We start from the raw sequence: 12,124 nt of genomic DNA, 5'->3' as shown, positions 1-12,124 counted from the left end.
CTCGGCTTAAGAATGTAAACCTGCTAACAGCCTATCAAGCAAATTTACAGAAGTGACAAAAAGCTTTTTAAAAAACGATGACTTTACGTATATTATTAAAAGAATTTTACAATTGCTTTGTATTCTCTACTATATAAAATAAAAGCTTCTAGGAGCTCCTAAATATTCAAGTATTTAATATGTAAGTCGGTTTAAGTTCAACTCATTCAATGACCAATAATATAAATATTCAAATAATTTTATGAATGCAAATAAATATCTTGAAAAAAATACTTAAAAATACTTTAAAATTTTACCTTGACAGTTATGTAAAATAGATTGTTGAGGACCATTTCAGTGGCCTCCACGGAGCCGAGTCCTTCGCGGCGCCCCGTCCGCCCCGCCTCAGAAGCATAATACTGAAACAAAATATATTTATTTACATTTTCTTATAATATTAATATTTCTACTTGACAGACAAATCACGTATATGTATGGGAGTAGCAGGACTTTTAGTAATTAATTGAATATAATTTTAAATTTAATCAATAATCATTTAAACTATATTTATTCAATTTAATACAACACAATGTACCATATAATGTTTTACTTTTAGGCAAAAGGTTTATAAAATTATACTAATTAGTAATTATATTAAGTTATTATTAGAAAAACACATAACGAAACATTTATCTTTCCCGCCAATGCGATGGACCACAGATTAAAAACATAGTGCACATCAACGATGACGATAGTTATTAAATGTAAGGTCATTTTTAGAATAATATAATTACTTTATAAAGAATTAAAAATAATAATTAACGTGATTTTTTTATATATTAGCTGCACAAACACGGCTTCGCTCATTTCTTATATTATTGCCAAATTATTAAATCTTTACATAATGTCTTTTGTAACTCATGTGTTGTTCTGATATAAAAGCAATATTACTGTAAAATTAAATCCAAATCCGTTACGTAATTTTTAAGTTAAATTGGAACAAACATCCACCCTCACAAACTTTCACATAATATATTGTATTAAATTTTTTTTTACCCTTGCATGCACATGCACACTTGCATGCGAAAGTTTGTAAGTATGGATATATGGTTTGGTCCACATTCACGCACAAACTACTAAACGGATTTAAATGAAAATTTACAGTAATCTAGCGTATACATCAAAATAAAACAGAGACTACATTTTATACAATATATTTAAGCAGGCGAAGCTGCGTTTGGGCCACTAGTTTCTTATATAAAATTCTAAAATGAAAATGTATGGGACAGAGGTTTTAAGTCACAAAAAAATAAGCTAGGAAAGCTTAAATTTGATTTTTTTTAAATATTTTTTTTAATAAGCCCTCAATATGCAAACATGAGAGCTACCACCTCATCGTGTCACTGATTCACTTAAGTAGGCTCACAAATGCGTTACGTCGTCGTCTATTTTCGTCGCAAAGGAAAATTGTCAACATGTTATATATTGTTTAATGAGAATTATTTGGCATTTTTGCTTTATAATGATTTTCTTAGATAATTAGCAATTAGTTTTGGAAGATTATTTAACATATAATATAGTAGATCGGTCGGGGCACACCAAGGTTCGGCCCTTATTCCGTTCTTGTTCAATGTAGTGCTCGATACTGCCTCGGCTCACATTCGAGACCAGCCTCCATGGCTGATGATGTATCCCGATGACATAGCACTCATTGACGAGAACCGAGTGACGCTGGAAGTAATGTGAACCCCTAGAAGGGTGCGCTTGAGAACGGCGGTCTTAAACTAAATGTGTCGAAGACCGAGTACATGGCCTGAGGGAGCCCAGACTCGAGGACTATCCTTATAGGTCCTGAGCCAGCCGTTAAGTCGGAAAAGTTCAGGTATCTTGGATCTGTTATGCACGAGTCTGGAGGCATCCATGTCCATGGCTTGATATTCGCTGCCTGGTCTAAATGGCGGGAGGTCACTGGTGTAGTCTGCGATCGCAGAATACCGCCCAAGCTCAAGGGGCTGATATACAAGAGCGAATGTTGGCCAGGACTATCTCGGCACACTCAGGAGCTTCATGTCACGGAAATGAAAGTGCTGAGCGCATACACAACACATTCATTCGAGGTAGTGTTGGCGTCCGTAACGTATCGGAGAAGAGCGTCACCTGAGATGGTTTAGCCACGTTACGCCGGCCTAAGAATGATGTCAGATGCAAATGCCTTGCTATATCAGTTCCTGGAGTGAGAGCTCCTGGACGCCCAAGGAAGCGCTGGTTGGATGTCGTGATGAGAGCCAATGGTCTAACCACCGAGGACGCAAAAGACCGTGCAAAGTGGAGTAGGTTGAGTGGGAAGGCAGGCCCTGGCAATAGCCGGGATTAATGCCAGAATAGATGTTATTAATTTTTGGCTTTAAATTCCGCCACTCAATATACAATTATTTACTGAAGAAGTATAGTACATATAAAAAAATAAAAACAAAATCTGCACACAGAATTATAAATTCATACGGATCCATATTTAGCGGGCACTACGTTTGACGTGCATTTAGGTTTAACGGGCAGATTGACATGAGTCTTTAGCCTATAAATGATAAGTTACCTAGGCTTGCATGTCCAAATCGATTATATAGTCATACTGGCCTCTTCCTGCGGCTTCCTCTCCGCAATGGTTGAATATAAATAAGTAATGAGTAAGAGTGCATCATAAATGACACGTTCTAAGTACCCTAGGTACCCAACTCTCTTCTCTTTATTAAACTCACCATACTTGATAAATGGAGTTCCTACGACTAGTGTGTTCAATCAAACAAACTCTTCAGCTCGATTATATTAGTATAGGTGCTTGCAATATAAATAAAAATCGATGGTCAACTACTTTATCATTCTGTAAGTAAAGTTCACACGCTATTACTGTAAAGCCCGTAGTTCCAAGAAAATTTTTTTTTTAATTACTAATAGTTATATATTAAAACAAAACTTATGCATGAAAGACATTTTAAATAACATTATTATAATTTTGATATGTACACTTCGTAAATTAATCATGGTGGAACTATTGAGATATTAAAATGCGAGATTGTGCTATAGTTAGATATTGTATACGTATATAGGTATTCTTGAGTTGAAATCTGGAACATGTCTTAATAATGTTTAAAACCATCATCCAGTCCGCAACATCTTTAACATCCACAAGAGGACGAAAAGTATATAAGAACTGTTATTGTACTAGACTTATTTCTATAAAACGAACTCATTCATCATAAAAACAGTGTGAACGTAGCGCCCCTTGGAAACAGTTCAAGAGCTCTGACCACTAAGTCATACGTTCCTACGCTTATACGTTTGCGTTTTTTCTTAAGCTTATATAAAATAATTTTCTGCCTTCAGAATGGAATAATACTTTAAAAATGTTTAATAAATCGCTAGAATGTTACTAAGCTGATCAACTTACTTGTATATAAGACAGGGGGTTCGCTGGTGGAACGTTGGGGTCCACGAGTTCAATGTTGACGAGCCAAGGCAGCAAATACTGCAACAGAAGCTGTCGCACCTCCGTCCTGGCGGTCTGGAACCGCGCTGTGATTTCTGTTGATCGTTTAAAAAATAATATATAAAATAAATTATATAAATTAAAATATGAATAGAAACTACATTTAAATATTAATAACCAGCCTCTACTTGCGGCTAGTGCTACTGCGCTACGAAAGTCTCAATTAAATATACATATATTATGTTTTTATATGATACTAGTGGGCCCGGACGCGGCTACGCCCGCGAAAATATAAGCCTAAATAATTAAAATAAGTTAAAAAATAATAATAAGTGGAGATTTATTATTAGAAAAAATATCTGAGTAACCGAAATCAACAAACAAAAGAAGTAAAAGTAACTAAAGGAAATTCTTAATATTAGAAAAAGTACCTAAAATTTGCCGTGCGCGCATACTAAACATTTTTCTATATTAAATAATTAGTATTAATATCAATAATTAGTCGGTCATACTATACCACTCGTAGGCTAGGTCATTTGGAATCAGTGACATCTTCTTAATTATTTATTAGAATGTTATACAGTAAACTATAATTTCCATCTAGACGAAATACTAAAAGTGACTATTATATTTATTTTCATAAGGATGAATATCAAATTATAGAAATCATCTAATTTTTGTTAATGTATACAAATCTATATCGGCGCGCGCCATGTATGCATTAAGCAAACTCACTTTGGGTGACGTTTTCTTAAAACAACAAACTTTGCAAGCCGTTGCTTAGCAACGCGTAGCGACGATTGTTATTAACATGGCGGAATAAATTGCTTGTCAAATTAATTATTTTAATATATTGGTATATATCGAAAATATTACAAATATAGGAAAAAAAAAGTATCCTATGTTCATCCCGGGACCCTCAAGTATCTCTATATGAGTATTTTATCACAATTAAATTAGCGGTTTGGCCCTGATTGCGTAAAAGACAGACAGACAGACAGACAGACAGACAGACAGACAGACAGACAGACAGACAGACAGACAGACAGACAGACAGACAGACTGACAGAGTTACTTTCGAATTTATAATATAGGTATGGATTTCCTAGAATGTGCTCAAACGGTAGTTTTGTTTAATAACTTCTGAAATAGTTTATAACTATATGATAGTTGATTAACTACAGTATATTTATTTACCTGATAATGTGGTGGCCCACAAAACAAAAAGTAATTTAACCTGGACTCGGGACCGAGGTCGAATATATTTCAATATTTTCGTAGTTAAAAATAAACCGAAATATTCATAAAGTGTACTTAATAATATAAATATACTATATTGCACATTAAAAATAAAATAAAACAACATACAGGGTGAGTCATATTGAACTTTCCGGTTTTGGAAGGACGTTGCACGAAGAAGGGAAGGAGTAGAAGGGTGGGGATGGTGTCATTAGACGCGCCATGACATGCAGTTTTAGTGTGAGCAATGGCTTGGTCGGGACAACATCGTGCGTTCGTAGTTGAAGAGTTTATTAAAAATGGCGGCTCCGTGATCACAACACAGCGTGCGTTCCGTTTACATTTTGCTATTGGTCGACGTGATCCCATTCCCACTGGACCAACAATCAGAAATTGGGTATCAAATTTTAGAGCAACATCATCAGCATTAAAAACAAGACCACAAGGCCGAATTAGGACGTCAACGTCAGCGGAAAACGTGGATAGAGTGCGGGCTTCAATTCAACAATCCCCTCGGCGTTCTGTTCGGAAACATGCCGCTTCACTAGGATTATCTTTCAGTAGTGTCCGCAGAATACTGCATAGAGACCTTAAATTTCACCCATACAAGATTGAAGAGTTTGGTGTGTGGGGTCCCTATTTTTTTGAAGAAGATGGTCAAGTCGTCACAGTTACCTCTGCTCGGTATTGCGACATGCTTGAAACTTTTCTGAAACCGAAATTGGAGGAATTAACGCAGAATCATGACAACGATAACATCTGGTTCCAACAAGATGGTGCTACAGCCCATACATCCAGGCGTTCAATGGAAATCCTGCGACAAATGTTTCCCGGTCATCTCATTTCTTTGCGAGGTGACGTTGGGTGGCCGCCGAGATCACCTGATTTAACCCCCTGCGATTTCTTTCTCTGGGGTTACCTGAAGGAAAAGGTGTACACGCATCGTCCCCGAACCATCGATGAACTGAAGGCTGCAATCACGGAAGAAATCAATGCTATTCCGCTGAATATGACTCGACGAGTAATGGACAACTTCCGGGAAAGGCTTCAGCAGTGTGTGGTCAATGGAGGTAGACATTTACAGGATATCATTTTTAAAACCAACTAAATTAAAACTGCATGTTATGTGCTTTCAAACAATAAAATAATTTTTACTGCATGTCGCTTTGTTTTTAATACACACCTTATTGAAATCGGAAAGTTCAATATGACTCACCCTGTACAAAAGGACATACTATAATTTAAAAATATTTATATTATTAAATAAAATTCACATGTCAAATTATCCACAAGTTGTGTTTTTTTTTTCGATTTAATTGAAGTTTTCATAATTGTATTTTGGAAAGCTTCCCTTAAGATTTTATGTTTTTGTTTTATTTCAATCGGTTTATAAATAAAAATGATATACCACTATAAATAATGTTATTCGCTAATATGGCAATAAATAAGTGTTTTATTGAATTGACTGAAATTTTACTTTTGATATTGTTTTTAAAATGATATTATTATTAGAAAATAATACAATGCAGATTAGTATTTAAATAATTATGTAATTTATGCACACAGAGCCGCGAGCCGGTCGCTAGTATCATTTAATACACCATGCTATAGAAATATTAAGTTTCCTTCACATAGAAGATATGAATATCGCCCAAGCTCCCAGTGAGCTCCTCTTAGCACCCATTGTTTCAAGACTTAGCGGTGGGTAGTGGGTAACTCGAGGACCTACTAATGTGAATGTCAAGGTTTGAGAAACCTCAAACTGTGATGCGCTTTAAGTTCGTCTACAGTAGTTTCAGGATATATTGATGCAGTCTTTCATGTAATAACGTAACGTCGAAGACGAAGGAAAATAACAAGTTGAATATAACATTTTAAAGTTTGTGTTCTATTATTTAAAAATTGTAAAATGTCAAAAATTGTAAAATGTAATACCTTAATGTAAATAATAATGTATTTATCAGAATTAGAAATTTCTTTTATATTAAACTTTAGGTTTATTCTAGTTAAAAGAGGGAGAACATAATAATACTTCACTCCATTCTGTTAATTTAAAGACATGTTATAAGTGTGCAAGTTGTATGTGGCTATCGTGGCGCAGTGGGCCAACATCTAACTGTAAGCGTAACGGTTGTGGGTTTTATCGCAACACAGGGAAATTATTATAATGAAATCATTTTCATTTCTCCATTTTGGTAAACAAATCGCGACGTTGAGTCCCGTCATTTAATGCGCAATATCTCGAATTAGGAAGGTCTAATCGCCTAAGACGGGCAAAGACGTGAAGTTGTTTTTATGTTTTAAGTGACAGAACCTAATGCTTTATTTTATTTAATCAATAAAAGAAGATATATCAAAAAATAGAAAGTTGAGAATCGAATCTACAATCATCACCTATAGACAAAATCTATTCAACTGCGTACCTACTTCAACTTGCACCTAGGCTTTCACTAAAATTATACATCTCGAATATATGTCACATCCAGAACGATCGACAAGTTTCTGAATTTATTGGCGCAATGTTCATTCGGGAAGAAATAATCAAAAGTATGAAAAATCCTACACTCAAATCTACGCAGCTATCTACATTTAACGTCTCGTAGAGGTTCGTAGCGTGACCGGGGCGCCGAGGGCGTAGGCGCTACAGGTACGTAGTAACGTCACCACGTCGCGTCGTCATTGTGTGACATTGTCAATCTTATCACAAACGGTAATAAGTACGTGACTGTTGTGAAATCCAGTAATTCTCTCGTGACAAGACAAAACACGGCATAGAGTACCGCTTCTCAATGTCCCAAAAAATTACAGGGACACAGAATATCTCTATATTAGGTTCCCTCTCAGCCCTTTAAATCCTGATACGGTTAATGTAAAATATGTGTAACATCAAGTGACTACATATGTACTTAAAATGTTTATCAACATTAAATCAAATCAACTTCACGCTGTATCCCAGCACACTGCAGGGTAGGCAGAGGGAACCTAGTGTTAAGACACTCAGTTCCATACTTTTGTCGTTTGGGGATCGAACCTACAATCAGTCGCGTTTAAAGTCACACTTTGCGCCCCTGCGCCACGACTGGCCTCAAAATATTTATATAAATACTACAAAATTACTAAACAAATCTTCAATCAACAACACTACCGCGTAAAATGATCCGCGATCAACATGAAGAGGCAAGATATAAAGTTACCAATTAACTTTAAAAATATATTATTGTTAGCAAACTTGTGTAAAAGAGGGTAGTTGTTAACCGCTTCCGATTTCTAACACTATATAACATACGAAACGAATATCGTCGAATCGTCGCTTATTTGCGAGAGCAATGTGTTATTTCAAGGAAATAGATACAATTTTACAGGAGGCGATTTTTTCATTTCTTTCATTCATAAAATGAAGACGCGTTATAAGAACGTGCCTCTAAAGTTTTGCCGTCGCCGTTTACACTTCTGTTATTCGTTCGAGCACGTATTAAATAAAGCGAAATATATTCCTTTATAGAGTCGTCACGCAGCGTGTGATTACAAACGGTACGGTTGTGGGTTTGACTCCCACTCGTTAGGGAATGAAGTGTTTTCATTTATTAGTTTTTGTAATAAGACATAGCGTGGAGTAAAGATCCCCCACTCAAAACACAATGTCTTAAAAGTTAGGCGGAAAGTAGGGGAAGGAGTGTCTTAGCACCAGGTATATGTGGCGGCGTGAATAATATCGTAGTGGTAATATGATATTCTATTCTACGCTTCCTGTCATTATATTAATCGTTAGATAATGCTTCTTTTTATTATTGTTATTTTTAATTAAAATCTATATATATAAAATCGAAAGGTCACTCACTCATCACGAAATCTCAGAAACTACATGTGCTAGGAATCTGAAATTTTGCATAGTAGTTACTCATAGGACGTAGGTGCTCGCTAAGACGGGAATTTGTAATATTCGACTTCTAAGGGGTTGTTTTTGGGGTTGAAAGTTTGTATGAAACTTCTTTACTACAAATGCTAGGAGTCTCAAATTTTGCATGGCCGTCACTTATAAGACGTAAGTACACACGGAGACGGGAATTTCCAATATTCCACCCCTAAAGGGTTGTTTTTAGGGTTGATAGTTTGTATGAAACTTTATTACTATAAGTGCTAGGAGTCTCAAATTTTTTATGGACGTTACTTATAGGACGTAAGTACACACGGTGACGCGAATTTTTAATATTCCACCCCTAAAGGGTTGTTTTTAGGGTTGGTAGTTTGCATGAAACTTCGTTACTGTAAGCGCTAGGAGTCTTAAATTTTCTATGGACGTCACTTATAGGACGCAAGTACACACGGAGACGGGAATTTCCAATATTCCACCCCTAAAGGGTTGTTTTTAGGGTTGGTAGTTTGCATGAAACTTCGTTACTGTAAGCGCTAGGAGTCTTAAATTTTCTATGGACGTCACTTATAGGACGCAAGTACACACGGAGACGGGAATTTCCAATATTCCACCCCTAAAGGGTTGTTTTTAGGGTTGGTAGTTTGCATGAAACTTCGTTACTGTAAGCGCTAGGAGTCTTAAATTTTCTATGGACGTCACTTATAGGACGCAAGTACACACGGGGACGGGAATTTCCAATATTGCACCCCTAAAGGGTTGTTTTTAGGGTTGATAGTTTGTATGAAACTTCGTAACTATAAGTGCTAGGAGTCTCAAATTTTGCATGAGCGTTACTTATAGGAAGTAGTTGTTAACTAAGACGAGATTTTGCTAGATTTGATACCTAAGCATATAGTTTTGGGGTTGATATTGTATATGCAATTTCGTAATTACAAGTGCTGGTCAAAAACCTCAAATTTTACATACGAATTATTTTAGTGTCTACGTGCTACCCTAGATGGGATTTTGACATGGATTTTGAAACAATTTTTTTTTTCGAAATTCGACCCCTAAGGGTGTGTTTTTCGGGATATAAGTTAAAACATCTGTTAACTATATAATGCATTTCATATTTTACACATAATTAAAGGATATAAAAGCGAAATCTGCACATGAAAAATATAGGCCTTCGTGGCACAGGGGCACAAGGGTGTGGGTTCGATTTCCACTCGAGGTAATGCATTATTGTTTATTAATATATATTTTTTTCGTTCTAGCAGCAATTCAAGAGCCAGGCGTGAAGTTCGGCCACCCAACACGCAATGCCTCGAAAAATTTAGTGGAAAGTGGGGAAAGGAGTGTCTCAACGCTCGGTTCCCTTTGCCTATACTCTGTGCGGAGTACTGTGCGTGAAGCTGAAAAAAGAAAGATAAAGAGGCCAGTCGTGGTGCAGAAGCACGAAAGTGTTATAGTAAATGCGACTGGTTGTAGGTTTTATGTCTACTCGAGGAAATGAAATATTTATTTAAATTTATATTTTCATTTCTTCGCTCTGGTGTCGAGGCAAAGCGTGACATTGAGTTCCGTCACTTAATACGCATTGCCTCCAGAAATGGGCGGAAAATAGGGAACGGAGTAGCTCTAGATTCCTTCGGCCCACCCCACTGTGCGCTGGATACAGCGTGAAGTTGATTATAAAGATATAAAAACTTAAGAATTAGGTCCATTAATATATCGATAATAGAGGCTTAAAACTACTTTTTTCTCCGATCGCGAATCATACAAAAATGACTGGTATGATGGATGCTGGCAAAACCAAAGTGTCAAGCCTTTTACAGAATATTGGATGCTCACCGATGCAAATGGTTCTAAGTTGTATGAAAACATATGGTTCCAAATGATACTAGGGCGCGTGCCTCAAGATTAGAACAGTAATTCATATGAGGCCGATCTTGGGCTCTTTACATTACCAATCGGTGTTTTGACGTAAAGTAATGTCTCGCTCTGCCGGTGACTCCCAGTGTCTTTGATACCAACTTGCTCTTGCTTTCTGTATGATCGCGATACTGACTGATAGTTACACGAAACGTTAAAGCCCAACATGTTGATACTGGGAGTATATAAGAATAACATTTTTTTTGTTTAAATTAATAATACTCTATAACAAAAATTTACATAAAAGTGATAAGAGCCCTATCAGGAATGAATCCCTGTCAAGGCCAGTTATTTCGTCTTTAAGTCTGTTTATGCAATTGTAAATTATTTGAATAGTTTAAATTAATACTTATATTTCTTTTTAACATATGGTGAAAGTAAAAAAAAGTAAAAAAAAAATTAACCATATCTTTGCGTATATTTTGCAATATACGCTCTAAAAAATCGTTAATATATGTATTTACAAAAAAAATCTTATAACTGATCTTAAATAGTAGGTAATGTAGGTTGCATTCTTTTAAACCATTCAAAATTCTTATAATAATTACGCTAATACGGTACCAAAGTTATTGAAATGTGCATATTAGAAATCACTAAGTGCGCTGCAAACATGAAATATTAGAACATAAAGTAATTCAGTATATTGAATTAATAATTGTGTAGTTTAAGCGGGCGAAGCCGCTGGCGGTTGCTAGTACATATATAAGTATGAATTCTTAACTTTTATATTTAATCTGCGCTACGCTGGCAATGGCTTACACAATGGTGATCTCACATAAAAACTTAACACAAAATATATAAATTCTTGACCCTAATTTGTCTGTTCTCTAGAAAAGCAAAGCTTCAAAACATAAAGAAAAAAAGTTCTTACCAGAAAACATAGGCATAGTTAGTTCTGGATGAAGTTGTGACAGTTGCCTCGATAGGTAAAGTTGTGAACGACAGTATGTAGTGCACAGCAGCACGTCGAGTGTACCGCGTTCCTTTTCTGACCCTGTGTGATAAAAGAAAATTTATGATCAAATGTTCTAAAAATAAAAAATAAAAAAAATTAATTAAGAAATATTTAAAAAATCTGTATAAGGTATAATCAGGTATAAGAAATCAGTATAAGCCAAGTATAATAATAATCTATGGCTTTTAGGAGACGCGCCTTAAGGCCAACAGCATAAAAGACATTTGCTAAAACTCAAGAACTGATTCATCACAGAAATTACACTATTATAGAGAAATACCTCGATATTCCGCTCTGGTAACAAAGGTAACAAAGAACAAGTGTAACACGCAATGTCTCGAAAATTGGGCGGAGTATCTTAAAACTAGGTTACTAAAAAAATTTTCTTAGATTAGATAGAACCCACGCCCATCATTTTAGGTCTAGTCAACATGAACAAAATTACTTAAAGTAATATAATATGTAATATTTTGCAATTAAATTCTCTATTTAAATATAACCATTCGTTTTGCATTAATTAAAACAATATAATACATATAACAACGAATATAACAAACAATAAATATAACAACGACCCTCAGTATAACGATTTTCTCTATTTAACAAATTTTTCGAACTCCCCTAAAACTGCCCGTAAGATACCTTACAAAATATACCTTTACATTATGAATACATTAGT

The 12,124-nt window shown here is 35.4% G+C and overlaps 1 protein-coding gene across 4 annotated transcripts in view; it reads right to left on the bottom strand.

Moving 5' to 3' along the window:
* fry (microtubule binding protein furry) overlaps positions 1-12,124 on the bottom strand; it is a 108,324-nt gene that overhangs the window by 42,157 nt on the left and 54,043 nt on the right. For all 4 annotated transcript variants that reach the window (XM_085206575.1, XM_085206576.1, XM_085206577.1 and 1 more), the window contains 3 exons: positions 11,362-11,484; positions 3,425-3,558; positions 297-398 (listed from right to left, as the gene is read on the bottom strand). In XM_085206575.1, the coding sequence (XP_085062701.1) occupies positions 297-398; positions 3,425-3,558; positions 11,362-11,484 (359 nt within the window). The remainder of the gene's footprint in view (positions 1-296; positions 399-3,424; positions 3,559-11,361; positions 11,485-12,124) is intronic.

The sequence above is a fragment of the Heliconius melpomene genome, chromosome 21, assembly GCF_056956725.1.
Source record: "Heliconius melpomene rosina isolate 202511_hmr_F chromosome 21, ASM5695672v1, whole genome shotgun sequence".
Lineage (NCBI taxonomy): Eukaryota > Metazoa > Arthropoda > Insecta > Lepidoptera > Nymphalidae > Heliconius > Heliconius melpomene.
The sequence above is the reverse complement of the archived record's forward strand: the minus strand, read 5'-3'. Positions and strand labels throughout refer to the sequence as shown.